General features: G+C 46.1%; 1 protein-coding gene across 1 annotated transcript in view; it reads right to left on the reverse strand.

Annotated features, from left to right (window-relative positions):
• The window catches only part of ACOT11 (acyl-CoA thioesterase 11), a 112,384-nt gene that overhangs the window by 25,936 nt on the left and 64,370 nt on the right, over positions 1–22,078 (reverse strand). The window contains exons 2-7 of the mRNA XM_074961679.1: positions 20,036–20,225; positions 13,934–14,003; positions 5,390–5,450; positions 4,572–4,673; positions 1,535–1,664; positions 224–380 (exon numbers count right to left, since the gene is read on the reverse strand). Coding sequence (XP_074817780.1) covers positions 224–380; positions 1,535–1,664; positions 4,572–4,673; positions 5,390–5,450; positions 13,934–14,003; positions 20,036–20,225 — 710 coding nt within the window. The remainder of the gene's footprint in view (positions 1–223; positions 381–1,534; positions 1,665–4,571; positions 4,674–5,389; positions 5,451–13,933; positions 14,004–20,035; positions 20,226–22,078) is intronic.

Raw genomic sequence — 22,078 nt, forward strand, 5'->3', positions numbered from 1 at the left:
AGGAACTAACCCGTTGAGTTGTGGGCAGATAATTACCTGGCACCCTCCCCATGTCATTTCAACTGCACAGAATTCTTCCTCCCTGACTGCTGTACCATCAGGCTGTGCCTCACTACAGGACTAGGTAATGAAGGAGCAGAAGATGCTAACAGCACACGCAATCAGAACCTCTCCTGTGACAGAGGCATCTCCAGCCTTGGGGAGGAGAAGCTCAGAACTGCACCTTGCTGCTATCGTGGCAACGTTTTCCATCCACGCCATGATCTGGCCGCCGAACGTGTTTCCCTGATGATTGGCATGAGGGGGCAGCACCAGTTCCACACTCTCCACCCTTGTCTTTTCAGCAGGCACCACGGTGTTGCAGTCTCCATTCTCACACTCTGGCATGAAAGAAATACATGTTTATCAGAGTGGCGTCTGGAAAAGACTCACCCCACCAGGCTGATGTTATTTGCACAATTCATCCCTCAACTAATTGCTACAAAACAAAAAACAAACACCATTTTCTCATCCACCACCATGCCCTGCCCCCTTCCAGCCCAGGGGACTGTCCACTGCCTTGCTGTCTGCAGAAGGATTCCCCCATTACACCTATGCCAGTGTCACCAGCCATCCAACTGAGGCTTTGAGAGCAGCTCATTGACCCCGCTCAATGGAGGAGAGCGTTCACTGGGGAGCAATGCAAGGTGCTCTTCCCCAAAAGAGATTGGATGCGTTCTTCTCAGCAAGCTCCGTCCCTGAAAGCCTATGGAGTGTGAGAGGAGGGATCAGATCCAACTCCTCTCTGTGGCTTTGCAGAACATTACCACCAAGTGTTTTGAACAGACAGCACCTTCCATCAGAGGAACTCTAAGCATGGTACAGACATTCATGCACTTGCCTCACAATTGTTGTGAGGCCGATATTCTCTCCATTTCACGGAGGCAGAGAGGTTCAGCACTGCCCAAGGGTCAAATCTGTGACAGAGGCTGAAACAGGACCCTGATCTCCTTCCCCACAAGCCCTGTGCTGCAGACACAGCATCACCCTTCTACTAGCCCACCGGAATAAGACAGTGCAACGTGGGGGCCTTTTTACAAAAGCAATAAGCCCAGGCAAGAAGCAGCAATACATGGGGAGTGTATTTTGGGTGGCTAGGACCTTATAGTGGAGGCCAGGTTTATAGGATAGAGGCAGCAGAGTCTGGAGGACAGCACTGAGAGCTAGGAAATGCTGTCTTTTAACCCCAGCTCTGCCAGTGACTCACTGTGTGGCCCTGGCAAAGTCACCGTCTCGCTCTGCCTCAATTTCTCCCACCTGTAAAACGGGGGGAGTAATTACTTACCTACCTGGCAGGGATATAGCAAGGAATAGTTAATACTTGTATAGCACTCTGAATATTGCTACCCAGTAACCGTACCCCAAGTTGTGGAATTATTTTCCTGACACAGACATGACAACTGTTTTTGGACACCAGCTCAAGGCAGTCAGGCAAGCACCGGGCACAGTTTTTAGTTTGCTTTTGTTCAGGGGCAGGATCCGCAGGGCAGCTTACCAGTCTGCATGGTGCTGTTGGTGAGGAGATCCTTGAGGGTGTCAGTGTGGGCCAGCCGCATTCGGCGGCGCTCAGCAGCAATGCTGTATTCCATCTTCTCTTCCTCTGTCTGAGGAGTCAGCGGCTTTAGCTTCATCCACATGCCAAAAGAGGACAGAGTGTTAGTGTGTGGCTCTTTCCCCATCTCCAAGCTGGTCCCAGGGGGATGCAGTTCAATGATTAAAGGGGACATAAAGGAGGGAGAATGTTCCTATTTATCTGAAGGACGTTTGTATTCTAACGGATGTTTCCAGTGATAAACTCCAACATTCCACATGGGGAAATCTGATTCCTTAGGGGACTGAATTCTTCTACTCGCTTTTAGAGGTGCTGCTTCTCTACAAGAGACAGAAATCCTCCTTGTGCCTTTCTTCCCAAACAGCCCTAAAGCACTTTAATCACCGCACAAAGAAGTCCTTTGCATCCAAAGCACCTTCCATCAGGAAATCTCAAAGCACTTTACCAACACGAATGACTATTTGCTTTACAGTAGCACCTGCAGACCTCAGCTGAGGTCAGGACCTCATGGGACTAAGTCCTGTACAAACTTGCAGCAAAAGATTGTCAGTTCTTTGGGGCAAGGACTATCTAAAAAAACAAGACAAGGGGTGAGTGGGGAAAATAGAAATGGACGTGACTAGCCCTCACACAGCAGGTCAGTGGTAGAGTTCGGCATGGAACCCAGGCGTTCTCACCCCCAACTCCAGTGGAGGAGGTCCCTTTATCTGAGGCAGGCAAGTATTAACCTGACTTTACAGATGGGGAAACTGGCACACAAGTGAAAGAAAGGGGAGTGACTTGCCCACAGTTAGAAGGAAGCTTTTGTCAGAGCCACGAATAGAATACTGATCTCCCGACTCCCACCAGTTTTCCTTAACAACTACCTCATGCTTCTTCCACAAGAATCACTTCTGCCACTCAGATTAATCTGGACCCCTCTGTGCAGGGTGGAGAACAATTACATCAGGCTGATTTCTTTTTATTTACATACAGACTTGTTTATTTTAAAAAAATAGGCCTATTTAAATAAAATTTGAATTGACAACCTATGCTAAGGCTTAATTTAAAATATTTTACAGCAAATGTAAGTACAAAATACATTACGCCGTGTATATTTGCTCCCCAGTTTTAAAGAAAGTCAGCCCAGTGAACTGGCAGGCAAGCACCTGGAGCCAGAGTTTGTGGAAATGCTAAACTAGCTTTAGACAGCTGTAACCTCTTCTGCAGGTGCACAGAGAATATTTGCTTCCTTTCAGTTTATTCAGCTAGTTCAGTTCAATGACTAGTTTGTTCAAGGAGAAGAAATGAACTGGGAGTTGAAAAAGCAGGAGAGCTTGATTTTTATCTTCCAATATGTGAATAAAAACTAGGTGTGAAAGGATGAGATATGCTAGTTCTAAAATATTGAAGGACATGGTGACCGGAAACAATCTGTTCCCTTTGCTAACTGAAGATGAACAGTTGATCATCTAAACTTAATAAATTGGTTTTAAAATGAAAAACATGTTCTGATAAGCTTTCTTTTAAGTATCCAGCACACTTAAGGCAGTTTTATTTAATAAATAAATTAAAACTCTGTTTCTGTGCGTTTTTAATTGCATTTCCATCCAAATACAAAATTGGAAGTAAAAATTAATGTAGGTGAATAAAAAAAAAAAAAAAATGCAACTTTCACCTTTTTCTAACACAAATGTAAAAAAAAAATCTGAATAAATGTAAGTTAAGCTATCTAATTGCTTAAACAAACATATACAGATCCTCCTGGTTAGCAAAAAGCAGTACAAAATTTAGTGCAGAGAGTATAGCTGGTTGAAACACAACGTGATTTAATGGTTACCAGCCACTGAGAATCAACCTATCTTTAGGAAAAGGATTAAAAAAGTACAAATGCAAAACATCATTGTTTAAAAAAAAAAAAATGGATAAAGTCAGGGTTTTCTGCTTGATGGTTAAAATCATGACTAAAATTGGTGATTTAAATCAATCCACCCTGCCCTTATGCACATGTCAGCAGCTGAGCAGCACACTTCATGACTATACAGTGGTGTATGATGTGGAGTGAAGTCTACCCCATATTCACCTTAGACGACAGAGGAGGTTTTAGGTGAAAAGCAATTACCCAAATTGGAGTTTGGCTAGGACTCTGGGACTAGCTTCCAGCAAACTGTCGGATTTTTAATAGCCCTAAAGTACCAGGAATTAAGTTTTAGGTCTCATACAAGACTGAAGAGAAAATTGGTTATCCCAAGAAATCCTCGGCTTTAAAAACATTCAGTAAACGAATAGGAATGCCATTTATTTGTTAATGTTTATAAACCTACCTACCAACCCTTTGAGAAATCTAGTCCCTTCTATGAAGAGAACCAGCTAGGCAGGCAGCTAATCAAAAAACAGTTTATACAGATGTTACAGGGTAAGTTATTATTTCACCTTGACACTGTGGTAGCACTTTGGGGCCCTGATATGAGTGGCATCATTCTGCTACAACATATACAAACACAGTCAATACAAAATGACCCACTGTCTTCGTACATATGCCAAAGAAATTGTCATAAATGGTACAAAAATACAACTAAGAATTACATTGTGTCAGACTTAGAGTTCCAGCAGACATCAGTAGTGTCACATTAAAAATAATCCTCACACTTGATTTTATGGGCCTAATCAGGGCCGGCTCTAGGTTTTTTGCAGCCCCAGGCAAAAAATTTGCCACCTCAAGCTCCGAGAGCGCAACTGCCCATGCAAAAAAAAAAAAAAAAAAAAAAAAAAAAAAAAAAAAGGAATGGCTGGAACAACGCCCCTGGAATTGTGCCGCCCCGAGCATGTGCTTGCTTTGCTCGTGCCTAGAGCCAGTCCTGGGCCTAATCCAGTGCCCTTTGAAGCACTGGATGTCTTTCCAATAGATGCTGGATCAGATCCCAAAAGTAGGTTCTTGTCAGTGCCAAGAACTGACAGGTAGAAATTACACCAGCTTGATTTCTGCAGGATCTGTTCCTACCTTGCCAGTTGCTTTGCCTTGTGCAACAAAAGTAGCATAGGCCTTACACACATTCCACTGCTTCCCGCTGCACAGATCTTCATAGCTGACCTGTATGCCAACCTGGAGGGGATCACAACAGAAAGGCATTGAACAGAACACGACCGAGAGGGGAGATTTGTTCAGTTTGAGTTATTTCTATTGGGGGAAAAGAGGGTTTGAACGACCTGACAAGGCACTATGTGAGAAGTCTGAGGATTCAAATCCAGCGAAGAATTATTTGGAAGAGGAAGAGGATGTGTTTGTATGCTAGCTCTACACAGCGTCCTGGTGCTTGGTCCCAGTTTAGCAACTGATCATTTTGATTCCCTTTAACAGGAACAGTGAGAGCAACAACTGCATTGCAAGTTACACTGTTTTCTAGTGAACAGATCACAAGGCTAGTTCCCTGGTCACCAAAATGAAAACCCAGACACCCCAGATCATACTGTCCACTGTTCCCTCTAAACTGCACACACACACAGATCCGAAACACCGCGCACACGGCCTGTCAAAAATTTGCACAGATGAAATTTTTTGCGCACACGGCCTGTCAAAAATTAGAGGGAACGTTGATACTGACACTCCCCTGAACAAAGGAGACCAACACACACACCAAAGACTAGCAGAATAGAATCACCCTCTAGGGATTACTACTCGATTATTAAAATGGTCAAAGTTAAGGAAAGAGAAAAGAAGAATCCCTTATACTTGGGTACACAGTAGGCACTGACATGCAGGGTCACAGTAAAGCTGAAGAGTAGGAAGCCCCAAAAGATAGCAGGTTAAAGCATACAAACCTCCATGCTAGAGTTAAAGGCTCGGTTTACTTTGGCTTTGATGTTAACAACTTGCCCAACACTGGAAAAAAGAATACAATAAGGCGTCAGTGGAAGATGCCAATCGTCCTTGCTAGAGACACAAAACACAAGTTGGAAACCAACAGTGCTACAACAGAAAGCAGCACCTTTCGCAGCCTGACTGGTAGGAGCAGCATTGCAGGTACCTTCCTCTATTGATAAGAAATGCAGCAGCTTTTGTGCTAAGCTGCCATCATATTGGCCTTAAACTAACTATAGAAGTGCACACACGCACGCACCCTTCCTACCTAAAGAAATCAGACCAATCCCTGTTCAGAAAATTGCATTTCTTGATTTAGGATACTGCTAGACACCAGCTAGACTTTGCCAACTAATGTGTTATAAAACTGAACATCCTCCCATCGCCTTTAAAAAAAAACAACTAGAAATTAAAGGCAAAAAAACCAACGTTAATGCTACTGCAACACGGCACAGGTAATCCCTCAAAAGTCAGGAACTGCGAAAGTTAAGTAAATCAGCCTGTTAAAAGACGAAATCAACTTGAAATCTAGTCAGTTTTTACAAGAGTTGGATTCAAAGTAATTTCAGACCCCACTCCTGCCCCCAAGCTTCTTTACTAGTTTTGGGGGATTTAAAACCCAATTTTCTTGTTTTTCCAAAATGTTTCTGTCCCCCAAGGGAAAGACCCAAGGAAACTGATGGGCCCACTCTACACGGAAAACAAGGAAACTGCCAAACAAGATGCAAAAAGAGAGAAACATTTTCCTTCCTTCAGTTCTATTTCCGTTGTAGCCATCTTAGGCGCTACGTGTAAGCCGCGGCATGTAATAGGCACTACTGTAGAACAGTCAGGGCTCTCTTGTCGAACGTGATCAGTGTTTTTGTGTCAGCTGCCTCTAATAAGAAAAAACAATTTGCAAAAAGCTGACAAATACTACATTTGTGATCGCTGCAGCAAGCGTGCGAGTATGGAAGTGGATGTACTGTAAAGTTTCACTACAATTTCATTCCAGCTGAGCATGACACATGCCATACCTATGCCCTCTTAGTGAGGAAAACCATCTGCCTCTGATATAGTGCACATTGGAGATTCAATCCTACAAGATGCAGAACACCCTAGATTTTGGGAGCCGCCCTGAGAGTTTGTAGGCACAGACATGAGCCCTTGGTCCGAGAGAAGAAGCTGCATATCGTTAGTTACGTTTTCTAGAAGCCAGAGCAGTGAACGGCCAGTTAACGCTACATTTTACATCACACCTCCTTGGGAACGCCGGCTCTTCTCAATTCCAGTAGAGGCTGGCTTGGTGTTGGCATAAAAGTGATCTCGGATTACAGAAAAAATGCAGCGTTTAAGAGAACGGCCTCAGTGCAGGTCAAAGCCAGTAGGTACTGAATACTGGTGTCAATCAGGTTAATGCTACTATAACACACGGCCACTAGGTTAGGCCAGCTGCTCAATCTAGTCTACTGCTGTAACTTTCCGTATTCATACCAGACATCGTTCTTCCCATGCTGCTGCCAGGGAGGCATTATTTGAATCTGTCTGATACAAAAGAAAAGGAGGGTATGGGTACAAAGGACATCGTCCGCTCTCAGTGTATTGTATGTCATCTACAGAACTCACTTCACCACGTTTTAGGAATAACCTTTGGTTTTGTTGGATTCATGGATTATTTCTGTTGCTGTCACCCTGACTGGGAACTCTGGGGGATCAGGGTCCCAGTGTGGTAAGAACTATGCAAACAGAGTAACAAGATTACAATTCCTGCCCCTAGAGAGCTCACGCTTTAAGTTTACGATAAGATGCATAAGGTGAATGGACTAGACTCAGTAGACAAAGGGAAGGGATGTGGGAGGAGATTAGGAAGAGGTGGTAACACAGTAGAACATTCCCACTTTGCATGGTAAAAAGTAGCCCCAGATTGCCCCCTGCCTAGCCTAGTGTTTGCTGTTTATCCAATACTGTGCATTTTTAGAAGTAGTTTTCCATTTGCTCCTGTTGATTTTTGCTGTAGACTGCATTAGAATGGACAGAACTGGAGTCAGGAAGTCAAAGCCTTAGTGGGACAGACCTCTGGCCTTAGAGCTCCCCTAACCCCATGAGACCCAATCAGCTTTCTCTCTTCACTTCTTGCACCTCATGGACTGATACAGCCCAGTGCTGTAAAAGCTAAGGGCCGGTGCCAGGGTGCATGAACTCACTCACAGGTCTCTTCTTGAGATGAGCCCACAGTCGAGCCCTCTGACACACATACCAGCACACACGTAAAGGGACACTGTCAATCTGAAATCCAGTCAGTTCTTCTTAAAAGCTAAGTGAGTAGTTTCAGGAACTGCACGTACCCACTGCCAATATCTGTGGTTTTACAAAGTCATATTTTCCTGGTTTTTTAAGTGTCTCTCTCTCCCCGGTTGTGGGGTGTGTGGAGGGGGAAATAAAACACACCATGCCCTCAAAGGAAACAAAAAGACAGACTATGGAACTGATCCAAAGCCCACTGGAATTAATATAAAGGCTCCCATTGGCTTCAGTGGCCTTTGGATCAGGTCCTTGGATAAGCCCACCCTGGGAGGAAGGACAGCCTTGTGCAGAAGGCCCTGAACTAGGGCTTAGGAAATCTGGGTTCAGTTCCAGGTTCTACCCCAGACTCCCTTAAGGGATCCCTGCAGGTGAGCCCACAGCACCCACTGAAACCTCTGGAGCGGTGAACATACAAAGCTTTCCAAGGGGACAGGTTACTGGCCCAATGAACTTTCAGATCTTCTCTGGAGCGGTGTGTGCTCAGCAATCCCAACACTCCTGCAGTAGCAGTGACTAAAGGCAGGAACGTTATGGCACAGACAGCAGCAGGGTTCAGACCTGCTTTAAGATACCGGTGAAATCAATCTAGATGAGCTTACTGAAACAGGACCTCATGTTTCAGGTAATTCCTCCACAGATAAAGATGGCTACAGCTTTTCGGCAGAAGAGCTATACATTGTTCCAGTTTAATCCCTGCTGCCTGCGTTCCCTCCCACCTCACCACGTTTTACATAATGGATCTTCTCCAAAGATACACATGGCTGGCCCACAAGTCCTGGCAAGCACGTATACACACACCGGCACAGCACATGCAATCAGGTGTCCTAGCAGCTGGCTGCAGGGTCTGTACCAGACGGCTAATTACATACAGCTTCCAGGCTCTCTCCTTGCTTTCGAGTGGGAGGGGCACATGCTTTATTACTGAAGGCCCGGAGTTCTATCTCCCGCATCGATGACCAAGGGGTGTGTGTATGTAAGTGGCGACTGCTGGCTCTTTATACAAAGCAGACACCACCCCGAGGCAGTGACCACACATGAGGCCGGATAGCACTAATTGTAACGATCACTTCTAAATGTTTCAATCCCGCTCCGTCTACAACAGGAGCCCATTAACCAGCCAACAGAGGCTCAGGCACCCCTAATCTTCGGCCTCTGACCCTCAGATTATGTTATTATTAATCCCGTTTATTATGGTGATGTTTAAGGGCCAACCAAGGTGGTGATTGGCATGGTACAAACACAATAGAAGGTGGTCCCTGCCCCAAAGAGATTACAGTCCAACTAGACAAGACAGACGCCGAGCGAGGGAAGGGGAAGAACACACAAGCAGGGTGACCAATGTGATGAACAGCACACTAGCTCCAGTACGTTTTGCGGGGCTGGGTTTAGTTACGACGGGATCAGCTAAAAGGAAAGAAAAGTGAAGGGAGAAGGGACACAGAAGGGAAGGGGGCGGGGAAGAAGAGAGTAACAGGACAGGTGTGGAGCAAAGATGTGAAGAGATGAGGGAGGGGGAAGGAGAGAGCAGACATCCTGACCTCTACAGCGCTCCCGATCATCCCAAGACACAAACCAACAGCACAGCACACACTGATTTAGTGAGATCACTAGACTGCCCCTGACTCCCATGACTAGGCAGGAGTCCCAGCGAGCTGGATTTCTCTGCCCAGACAGTTCCAAGTCCCGTACAAGGTCTTGGTCTGCACCAAAATCAGCCATGGAAGTCAAAGCAGCAGAGAGCCATTGTTCCGCCCCAGCCTGGAAGCGCAAAAACACGGGCTGGGATGTTTTTACCTTTTTTGTTCTAAGCTGACATTGGGCTCCCGAGTGACCCCAGTCATGCTCTAGAGACAGAGAGCCTTGCCTAGGAAGAGCGTTTTAGAAAAAGAACTCCTCAGCTAGCTGCTTTCTCCAGATCATTCAGCACACCACCGAGCAGGAAAGCGCAGCCCTGGCCCATCTTCACTAGGAGATCTAAACACGACTGAACACGATTCTCCACAGTGCGTTTGGTGACAGGACAGTGTCGAAGAGGACAAGCCAGGATCAGCATCAGGTCAGCTAGTCGGGGGTAAACCCTGCTCCTAGCATGAAGCTCAATGTGACTAGTCCACATCAAGTCCCCTGGCTCAATTGTTAAAAATAGGAGTTTAAGCTTCATTAAAAGGTTTCTTTTTGAAGAGGATGAGACCTTAGAGCAACGTCAAGCTTCCAGCCCAGGACAAGCTGACAATGATAGCGCCATGACTTTGGAGAAGGAGAATTCTGGCTCTCTACTGTGGCCAGTCACTGGAGCGGTACCAACTAGAGCCCTGTGCAGGACCACTTGTAATCCCGCTCAGTTTCGCAGAACACAGCTGTCCCCCTCACATCTGCCTAATGCCTGAATGGAGGAATAGCAAGGATTAGCCTCGATTCCTGGTTTCTATGAAGGTGAATTCTTGAGAACCTCTCAGCCCCTCTCCACCCCAAATGCCTCTGGAAAGTTTTGTGATCTCTACTTGGAAGATATAGTTTGGACTCTAACCCTCCTAGGAAAATGGCAACTCTCTCACTCTCATCAAAATTTGCTACGTCAGGCATCTAACTATCATCATACTGGGTGGCAAGGGAGAGTCCCCAAAAGGCCATTCCAAACAAAACAGCCAGCTTTTGGAGATTTCACTCATTTTCAGCTAATTCATTTTTCATATAGGGATCTTTTCCCTGCACCACAGTGGAGAAGCTGCAAGGGCAGGTCAGCAGGATTACAGGGTTTCCACCATGGAGTCCAAATCTATATAGGTCCAAACGTGATGAGTTTTCCCTGAATGTTTGTAGAAACTCTTATGGGAGAACTACTAGTCAGCCCTGATCTATTAGATGGCAATCTGCCTTCCTACCTAGCTGACAAGCAATGCCAGGCCTGAGCCTGGAAACAAATACAAACACAAGACTCCTTTCAGGAGGGCAAGGGAATCTCTCCCTACCCCTCTCAGGTTTGGATCTTGTTCAGTCTTACTGCATGCAGAGTAACCAGCTCAATGGCTGTCCTGGAGAAAGGTGGCCAACTCCCATCAGCCACTGGGGCTGGCAGGTTTAAACCAGGTTCGAGCTTGAAGCCTGCTCCCAGTGGCTGATGGGAGTTGAAGGTAGCCAGCTAGCTTAGATCTCTCCATACCATCTATCGCAACTGGGTCCAACCGCTACCTAGCTTCAGCGCCAGTAGACTACAGAATTAAAAAGGAATGTTAAAACAAGAGTCACAAATACCTGTGTTTAAAGCTTATTTAGAGTAAGTGGTTGAATCCAGAGGCTTGATTTAGTTACTTTAACATTTTTAAGAAGCCTCAGAGCACTCTCTAAGACATACTGGTAAGGCTGTATGTTCCCATGGCATTCTATTTATCAGCCGTCTGCTATTTATCAGCTGTCTACATAACAAGGGCCATAAATTCCTAACACACACATAAAAGGTGGCACATTACATGATGGTGTCTCCATCTCTGGAGCACAGACAAGATGTAGAGGAATTGGTCTTCAAGATTAAATTATTTTAAACAATCACCTGGCCATTTTTCACTTTATTTCATCAAATAAATCAAAGTCTATTAACACAATTACCAAAAGATTAGTGGGAGATTCCAAAACCACCAATCCACCTCTTTTTTTTTTTTTAAAAGCTTCTCACAAATTTACATTTCCCTTTATTAATTTGATTTTTACTAATATTGGCTACTATCTTGGACCCCCTTTGTGATTTTGCTATAGATTTTAAATGGAATGGAGGATTGCTGAGAGACGTCAAAGTGATTGCATGTGAGACAGATCTCCATTTATCCACTTAAAAGTTAGCAGCATGAGCAGAGGCAATGCCTGCTTCTAGGAACAGGGCTCTGTTTCTCATCTAGTCAATCTCACATAAGGATGATCTAAGAAACCAACCAAAATACCCAAATCATTTCGCACAGGCCACCTATCAGTAGCCGAAGTGGGAACTTTTATCACTACTGGCCTAGGACAGATTGCTCAAGGGAGAAGTCTCCACAGCTACTCCCAATTCCTGAGCCATCTAGACGTCATTTGTCTATATTTTATATACTGACAGAGCAACAAAAGTACAGTTAAACATATGACATGTTAATGTTCTGTCTGGGGCACTGTAACACTGAAGAAGTCTTGCCAAAGGATTTTTCATCCCGTACATGACTGGTATGCCTGTAATTAATCCTGTGCCACTCCATTATTGAACTAGCTGCCCTTCTGGATCTCTTTCAAACAGAAGAGAGGGGTTTGATCTAGCTTATTATTACTTCACTAAGATTGCTGCTGGATAGTCTACTCCAGCTGCTGCAGATTAGCAATGAGACACACTTAAAAAAAATAAATAAATAGATGTCAAGGTTTGGTTTAGAAAACAATCCGAACAGGTGACTGAATGCTCATCTCAAGCTCTCAAGGCTCAAGAGCTGGCTGCTTGTCTCCGGAGAACAGATGGGTGTGAAATTTCTGGTACTGTGCCTTCTACCTCCTGTCAGGTTAGAGATACAGGTACCACCTCTCCTCTCCTTCCTGCGTCTGACTGGGACAAGAATCAGATGTAAAATAAATGGAATACATTAAAAAATAAGCCTCCAATAAAAGGCTTGAGGTTTGGGTCAAGGTTCAGGTCAGTTCTCCTATCTGAATCAGTTTACCCATCAAAGGACCGTCCATTAGCAGTTAATGCACCATCAGGATTTTCCTAGGACGTCTGACAGGACAGAAGACGCATGACTGCTGGATGCAGCCACTACCTTCAGGAGCAGCCGCGCATTTAGAGCCATATGGGATGGTTTAGAACTGTGATGGTAGCCCTTAATCATGCCATGGACATTAGAAGAAAGGAAGATATGCAATGAACTAACTGACCTTTTCTAAATTGTAAAGGGGCTTGAGGACATTAAGATATCTTGTACCTACAGCTCTCAAATCTGCTGATGGACAAATGTTGGCCCGAGCTCACGAACTGTGTGTGTCCCTTTAATAATGCAATACCTGCAAATCACAGGGAGCCTTTAACACAGTATTAACATTTTCAGGGAAATGGCATCTTAGATTGCTTGCACTCAAAAGTTCAGAAACTTCGCTGGATCTGAAGTTATACATTCAGTTCTTCACAGAGCCACACAGTGCTCTCACTGTAGGAGGCATTAGGTCTTGTAAGCCAGTAAGATTATGAATAAGTCCACATGCAGTGCAGTACAGTATTTCATTCAACAAAGCTTATGGAGACAGCAAGGAGTTTAGAATTAAAAGTACTTCTTCACTTCTGACTGCACACTAGAATGTTACATTATCACATGCCATTAGACAACTTCTGGGTGTTCCACCCCAGAGCTGGCTGCATTTCAGCTGTGGGTGAAGCAATGATCCCTATATCTCCTTACCTACTCTTCCTGGCATGTTGTCGGGTTTAGTTAACGGTTATCAAGGGACTGGAGATCCTTGAATGAAAAGGTGCTACAGAGGTATTTACAGACAGCCTTGTCTTCTGGGCTATAAACACTACACGTACACTGCAAAATGCAAACAAAAAAAAGCCATCCCTGCAGCAGCAAGGCTCAAAGCCAGGGTCAAGTGACTCGGGCTCCTGCTGTGAGGCTAAAATTACCAGTGTTAAACATTCCCACTCAGGCGGGAGCCTGGGCTCTGCAACCCTGTGCGGGGGATGAGTCTCAGAGCCCAGGCTCCAGCCCAAGTGGGAACACTGCTATTTTTAGCTCCATGGCATAAGCACAAGTCAGTTGAGCTGGCGCTAAGACTCACTGCCACGGGTACTGAGGAGTTTTTGGCAGTGTAGATATACCCTTAATCAACGGGGGCTGCTTGAACAAATAAAAGAGCAGCTAGATGAGGAGGAAAAACCAAGAGGATAACCAAGCAAGAGCCTCCCAAATGAACTAAACATCAATATTATTAGATAAGTAACATGAGGTTGTTCATTGTCAGATCCCCGGGGGATTCTAGCCCTTAACATGTAGGTATATTGTAGGGTCCGTCTCAGATTCTGGGTTCAGAGCCACTGTCTCTTACATTCCCTTCCCTCTGGACTGGGTTGAGGGGATGTGGTTTATTTGTCCAGAACAGAAGGGATAATTAACATGGTGTACAAACTCCAGCTCCTGAATATTTGCTGCATGCAGAAGAAGAGACTTTTTTCAAAGCCAGCAAACTGCAAGAGAGGAAAGCAAGGCATTTACCTAATCGTGTGCTCAAAATAGATATCATCCACGGAAGCCGTGACGCAGGGGCAGCCAGCATGTCTCTCGGCTAAAAAGGAGAACAAACCGCATCAGTTACCTTCAGACAATCAGTGCACCAAATAAATGGACTTGTTCTGTTCTTGCAACTCTAGTTGCAGATTTTGAACAGACATATGGAACTCTGGTCTCTGCAGATCCACATTGTCCAGTGTGTGTAGGACACAAGATTTCCTCTATGTTGAGGGTCACCACAGGTTGCATGGAGAAGATGCCCATTTGTTCTTCCCTTAATCAAAGGCTGTATGTGTTTAACATCGGCCAGCATACAGATTACCTGTCTGATCTTTCCAGTCAACAGACATACTGATCCCAGTACACTAACTGATCAAATTAATGGAGCAGTTTTCTTAGCTGATTTTCCCCCTAAATCTGTCAAACATATTGTAACAGTTAAACCAAGTGTACATTCTACTAAACAGAGATAAATTAGATTAGATTTTTAAAAAAATTATATCCGTGTGTCCTCAAGTCTCCCTCCACATTCTTGTCTGTTGCTAGGATGTCTATTTATCTTGTAAGCAATTGGTGGGTAGTTTATATTTTAAAGACATCCTAGCTATACCTTGGAAACTGCCTTGTTATCTCCCGTGGCTAGAAGATCTCCAAGAGCGTGGGTTCTATAAATACTAATACCTACCTCTTATATGGTGCTTTTCGTCAGCAGACCTTAAAGAGCTTCACAAGCGTGAGCGTATTTAGCCTCAAAACACCCTTGTGAGGTCAGGAAGTGCCATTATCCCCATTTTTACAGATGGGGAACTGAAGCACCGAAAGATTAAGTGACTTGCCTAAGGTCACACGGAAAGTCTGTGGCAGAACAGTGAATTGAACCTGGGACTTCCAAGTCCTAGCCTACTTCCCTAATCACTGGCCCATCCTCCCTCTAAAGCTTTCTTGGAAGTGCAATCCCCAAACTGGAAACCCAATTAAGGACAGCATCATGTATCAAGCTCTTGCCAACATTTTATTTTAAATCCCAATGCCTATTTGGTTTTTACAACCTCATTTGATAAGGAAACGTGACAGCGGGCAAAGGCCCTGGGTACCAAGTTTCAGTTAGAAGCTATGCTTAGGGCCCTCATTTACGGCCATGAAAAACGCGTCATGGACTGTGAAATCTGGTCTTGTGTGTGTTTTTACCCTATACTATACAGATTTCACAGGGGAGACCAGCGTTTCTCAAATTTGGGGTCCTGACCCAAAAGGGAGTTGCAGGGGGGGCATCACAAAGTTATTTGGGGGGGGGGGGGGTTGGGGAATTGCCACCCTGACTTCTGCACTGCCTTCAGAGCCGGGCAGCTGGAAAGCAGCAGCTGTTGGCTGGGCGCCCAGCTCTGCAGTTAGCAGCGCAGTAGTAAGGGTGGCAATACTCTGCCATGCCATCCTGACTTCTGCGCTGCTGCTGGGGGCGGCTCTGCTTGGATCCCGGCACAATAATCTTGCGACCACTCCCCACACCCTCCCAAACTCCTTTTTGGGTCAGGACGCCTACAATGACAAAAGCATGACATTTCAGATTTAAATAGCTGAAATCATGACATTTACGATTTTAAAAATCCTATGACTGTGAAATTGACCAAAATGGAGGGTGAGTTTGGTAGCTATGCTGTATGTAAGGACAGATAACCCTTGAAAACATGGTACTGCAAGATGAGTGGTGACTCAGCCTCAGCAAGCGCTGCATGAACACCATGCTGTGACAGCACCTACAGCCGGACACTGCAGACGGCTAATTTATAGGACTATTACATCTGAGTCTCATATACACACGGGGGGACCAATGTCACCATTTCGGCCCTGCCAGCGTTACATTTTCTAAGAGGGGTTCTCCAACCTTTTCCTTCTGTGGACCACTTCATAAGAGCCTTCCACAGACCCACTTCCAGACCACAAGGAAGAACTCAAACTGTGGCATCAGAGTCTTAATCCTGGAGCAGAGTTTCATTACAGTAAATTGCACAATTGTGTTTGGGAGAGCTCTCAGATCTACCCATCCACCTCTTAAGAAGCAGGATCCTCTTCCATGCTAACCCTACTGGGATCTCACTTCTTCGGTTTCTGGGGAACTCCCGTGAGAGCAGTTTGCCAGGATTTCCCTCACCATCTCACTGATGCTTTGTTCTGAATTGCACCCCAGCTCACCTTCATATTTGATCCCCCAGTAATTTGAAAACCCTTTCATTTAAGGACTAGATCAGTCATCCCCTTTTATTTGCTTCCCCTCCACATTTAAGTTTTCCTGTTTGTTTTCCCCCTTTGTTGTCATGTTAAGATACAGAACTTGTCAACCATATGTCCCATAGTCTGAACACACTCATATACATAACCCTGTTCTACTGGGACAGAACTGCTGTACCTGACAAGGTTATTGGTTCATCTAGTTTAGCTTCCTCCCCTTGGCCCCAGTTCAGCAAAACACTTCAGCAGATGAGAGTAATCCCACCCCTCACCACCAAAGCACTACTCGCATGTGCTAAACTTTAAGAGCAAGTCCCCTGGTTTCAATGGCACGCACTTAACCGTTCTGCTGAACTGGTGTCATAGGATTGGGATGCAGGCAGTCTTGCCTAGTGGTTAGACCAGGAGTCTGCTCTGAGGTTGGCACTCATGCTCTTGAGCCACTACAGACGGCTTGACAAGCACACTCCTGTATTAGCCAGGAAATGGACTGGACCTTTTAATAGCAGGAACACATCTGCTAGCTAGTTTTTACCAATGCTGTTCCTACATATTCTCTTTATAGATCACGTTTCCTCTGTTAATACTTGATCAGCTGAAAGTCCTGTACCAAAGGCTGTACTTTTAGCTCTCTATTATATTTTAGGCTGTCCCTTTTCAGAGGTATCCTGTCCACAACAACTTCCATCCCGATAGTTTGAGCTCTTATGACCTCATCAGATGGGCAGAGAGGAGAGGGAGCTGGGGGGGTGGGGGGGGAGAGATGCCACAGAATGGGGGACCCCATGACTCATTTGAAGACAAGCCATGGAGATGGTACCATGGTGGTGTCCCATAGATGTTCAGACCAAGCACTGAACAGATCACTATTGAGGTACCTGGGAATAGAAATCTGTGACAAGTTATTAGAAGGTTACATCCTTTATTCAGGGATGTTCTCTAGTCTCTATAGAGAAATGAGGGGGTACATCAGCTGATTTCATGGCCAACAGGAAGGCGGGCGAGTTCTATGGAGAATGGAGGTGAGTGAAAAAACTTCCCTGCTGCTCACAAACAGGGAAGAATTAGTGGGGGAAGCAAAAGTGGACGGGAATCTGGGAGGCAGTGACCATGAGTTGGTTGAGTTCAGGATCCTGACACAGGGAAGAAAGGTAAGCAGCAGGATACGGACCCTGGACTTCAGGAAAGCAGACTTCGACTCCCTCAGGGAGCGGATGGGTAGGATCCCCTGGGGGACTAACATGAAGGGGAAAGGAGTGCAGGAGAGCTGGCTGTATTTCAAGGAATCCCTGTTGAGGTTACTGGGACAAACCATCCCGATGAGTCGAAAGAATAGTAAATATGGCAGGCGACCAGCTTGGCTTAACGGTGAAATCCTAGCGGATCTTAAACATAAAAAAGAAGCTTACAAGAAGTGGAAGGTTGGACATTTGACCAGGGAAGAGTATAAAAATATTGCTCGGGCATGTAGGAATGAAATCAGGAGGGCCAAATCGCAACTGGAGCTGCAGCTAGCAAGAGATGTCAAGAGTAACAAGAAGGGTTTCTTCAGGTATGTTGGCAATAAGAAGAAAGCCAAGGAAAGTGTGGGCCCCTTACTGAATGAGGGAGGCAACCTAGTGACAGCGGATGTGGAAAAAGCTAATGTGCTCAATGCTTTTTTTGCCTCTGTCTTCACGAACAAGGACAGCTCTCAGACTGCTGCGCTGGGCATCACAACAACATGGGGAGTAGATGGCCAGCCCTCTGTGGAGAAAGAGGTGGTTAGGGACTATTTAGAAAAGCTGGACGTGCACAAGTCCATGGGGCTGGACGAGTTGCATCCGAGAGTGCTAAAGGAATTGGCGAATGTGATTGCAGAGCCATTGGCCATTATCTTTGAAAACTCGTGGCGAACGGGGGAAGTCCCAGATGACTGGAAAAAGGCTAATGTAGTGCCAATCTTTAAAAAAGGGAAGAAGGAGGATCCTGGGAACTACAGGCCAGTCAGCCTCACCTCAGTCCCTGGAAAAATCATGGAGCAGGTCCTCAAGGAATCAATCCTGAAGCACTTACATGAGAGGAAAGTGATCAGGAACAGTCAGCATGGATTCACCAAGGGAAGGTCATGCCTGACTAATCTAATCGCCTTCTATGATGAGATTACTGGTTCTGTGGATGAAGGGAAAGCAGTGGATGTATTGTTTCTTGACTTTAGCAAAGCTTTTGACACGGTCTCCCACAGTATTCTTGTCAGCAAGTTAAAGAAGTATGGGCTGGATGAATGCACTATAAGGTGGGTAGAAAGTTGGCTAGATTGTCGGGCTCAACGAGTAGTGATCAATGGCTCCATGTCTAGTTGGCAGCCGGTGTCAAGTGGAGTGCCCCAGGGGTCGGTCCTGGGGCCGGTTTTGTTCAATATCTTCATAAATGATCTGGAGGATGGTGTGGATTGCACTCTCAGCAAATTTGCGGATGATACTAAACTGGGAGGAGTGGTAGATACGCTGGAGGGCAGAGATAGGATACAGAGGGACCTAGACAAATTGGAGGATTGGGTCAAAAGAAACCTGATGAGGTTCAATAAGGATAAGTGCAGGGTCCTGCACTTAGGACGGAAGAACCCAATGCACAGCTTCAGACTAGGGACCGAATGGCTAGGCAGCAGTTCTGCGGAAAAGGACCTAGGGGTTACAGTGGACGAGAAGCTGGATATGAGTCAGCAGTGTGCCCTTGTTGCCAAGAAGGCCAATGGCATTTTGGGATGTATAAGTAGGGGCATTGCCAGCAGATCGAGGGACGTGATCGTTCCCCTCTATTCGACACTGGTGAGGCCTCATCTGGAGTACTGTGTCCAGTTTTGGGCCCCACACTACAAGAAGGACGTGGATAAATTGGAGAGAGTCCAGCGAAGGGCAACAAAAATGATTAGGGGTCTGGAACACATGACTTATGAGGAGAGGCTGAGGGAACTGGGATTGTTTAGTCTGCAGAAGAGAAGAATGAGGGGGGATTTGATAGCTGCTTTCAACTACCTGAGAGGTGGTTCCAGAGAGGATGGTTCTAGACTATTCTCAGTGGTAGAAGAGGACAGGACAAGGAGTAATGGTCTCAAGTTGCAGTGGGGGAGGTTTAGGTTGGATATTAGGAAAAACTTTTTCACTAGGAGGGTGGTGAAACACTGGAATGCGTTACCTAGGGAGGTGGTAGAATCTCCTTCCTTGGAAGTTTTTAAGGTCAGGCTTGACAAAGCCTTGGCTGGGATGATTTGATTGGGGATTGGTCCTGCTTTGAGCAGGGGGTTGGACTAGATGACCTCCTGAGGTTCCTTCCAACCCTGATATTCTATGATTCTATGAAAGAAAACAAGGGTCAGGCAGTGCACAAAACGTGGTTTGGCTCAGAACTGGCCTGGCCTACCTTACAAGCAGCCCTGAAGCCCCGAGCTAGCCCAGTGGATGCTGGCGTTGCCGGATGTCCAGTTGAAAGGGGCCCAGTACACAGTGTCCGATCGCATGTACTGACTGGACACCAAAAGTCCAGCTACCACAGGTCAGGGGACCAAGGGAGGAGGGGCTGGGTCGTCAACCCCCCTGCTCAGCTGAGGGCACCTCCTACCTGCATCTCGTGGGCAGGCAGGCTCCTGTCCTAGCCCTGGAGCAGAGGAAGCCCAGCTGGTTGGGGGAAGGGATCGAGCGAGGAGGAAGGGGGAGGGGAGAGAGAGCAGTGAGTGATGGGGGCAGGGCCTCGGAGAAAGAAGTGGGGTGGGGGGAGGTTCCGGCTCTCCTGCTGTAGCGTCCAGTTTTCAGAAATTAGCAAGTTGGCAGCCTTAGGGCGTAGCTCCTGGTGGGCGGCCAAACTCCGCAGCGCCGCTCCGCTTACCAGAAAGGCAGGCTGTGGTGTCGATCCACTTCAGCAGCTGCCCGACGCTCAGCTCGCCGCGGTGGTTTGTGTGGCACGGCAGCACCAGCTGGCTCATCTGCACCTCAGTGGGATTGCGATACCGCTCCCTGCTCTCCATGCCCAGCGCTGGATCGGCCAGATCCCCAGTGGGCAGTGCAGACCCTGAGCCCTATTGGGGAGAACACACTGGAACTCAGCTCCTGGGGCAGCAAGCAGGGGCCCAGCTGCAGCCTGCCCCACACCACAGCCCCACACAGGTGTGCAAAGGGGCAGGAAGGGCTCATGGCCACCTCAGGCAAGGTGCTTTGGAGAGAGGGACTCTCCCACACCCCATTGATAGAAGCAGCGTCTGCTTGCCCCTTAAGGCTCAGGGCTGGAAAGGCCCCATGCCATCAGCTTGCAAGGCTTGGGGCTAAGAAATAGCCCCCTACTATAAAGCATTTGGGGGAGCCACAGCAGGAACGCATGCAACAGTCCAGGTTAAAAAAATATTTTTTTTAAAAAGCAAGAGATTCCCTTTTCCCATTAGCCTGCGGGGAGGAGAGAACCACACACTTTGCTCAGCTAGAATGCAAAGATAGGGAGTGTCAAAGGAGGCCCAGGGTGGTAAGCCCCCAGTTCCCCAGCGACACTGAAATTTCATGGAACTGAGCATCTAACTTGTTAAAATCCCTCCCAAAGCATGGCTGTTATCAGAAGAATGCCTGTGTAAAAGTGGCACCTTCTTACATGTGTATCACTTACCTGACTGGCAAAAAAGCCGTTTCTCCTTTCTGGTTAGCACAGCAGAACCAGCCCAGATAGGGAGAGAGGGCAGCATTCGGTTCTGCCTTGGGCATCATTAATCATCATCTATACAGGACCAAGAAAGGGGCCACTTGGTGCTCAGCCCCAAAGAGCTCGCAGCCAGGGTGGGCAGAATTGTCAGCCAAGTTCCAAATGAATCTTCACTCCTGGAGATGGGGCTAAGCCAGGCCACAAACTGGGTCTGGACCCATACTGCCCCAAAGTTTGGGGTGCAGTGGTGAGGTTTTGGTTCTGGCTCACCTCTTGCTACCAGGCAGGAATTGGAAATAGTGCTGGGCAGAAAATACTCTTCTTTTCTCCCTAGGAAAATCTCAACAATGAAAACCAAAATATTTTGATTCAAGTGGCACCTTGTGGCTGCTGTAGTCCCATGGTAGGCCAGGGCCAGGGGCTCCTGACAAACTTCCTCCCCTCACCAAGAGCAGAGAAAGTAGTGCATTGTGGAAGGTATAGTCCAGCCAGAGAGTTTAATCCCACGAAAGAGAATGGGAGCATAAAGCAGCTGGGACTACAACTCCCATGAGGCAACACAATGCCATTTTTAAATGAAAATATTTCAGTTACCAGCCAAAATATTTCAGTTTTCAGTATAGCATGAAATATAAATTCTCCACAGAAAGCCAACACTTTTCAAAAGAAAAAAATCATTTATTCAAAGACCCAATTTTCTGTTAAAAACAGTTTAGATGGAAAATTTTCCACCAGCCTGCTTTTAAATCAGAAAGAGCACAGCATGGTTTTCAGATCACAGCCTGTTTGCAGGGCTGGCCACTCTAGTACTCTCTGAACACTATCAGATCAAATACAGACCCTACGTTGCCATGCCCGTCTACAGTCAGACTAATAGGAACAGCAACAACTCCTGCAGTAGTTTATTCCACTTACTATGTACCATATTTGAGCCTTGGGCTCTTTGAAAGCATATTTATTTTAGTTTGCTTTGTGGATGCACAGTAGTTTGTACCTATCCAGTTTCATAGCTTCCCCTGTAAAGTCAGTTTCCCCTGTTTCAGAGTAGCAGCCGTGTTAGTCTGTATTCGCAAAAAGAAAAGGAGTACTTGTGGCACCTTAGAGACTAACCAATTTATTTGAGCATAAGCTTTCATGAGCTAGCTGTAGCTCACAAAAGCTTATGCTCAAATAAATTGGTTAGTCTCTAAGGTGCCACAAGTACTCCTTTTCTTTTTCCCCTGTTTGAGAGTCTTTTACAAAGCA

The sequence above is a fragment of the Natator depressus genome, chromosome 8 (assembly GCF_965152275.1).
Source record: "Natator depressus isolate rNatDep1 chromosome 8, rNatDep2.hap1, whole genome shotgun sequence".
NCBI lineage: Eukaryota > Metazoa > Chordata > Testudines > Cheloniidae > Natator > Natator depressus.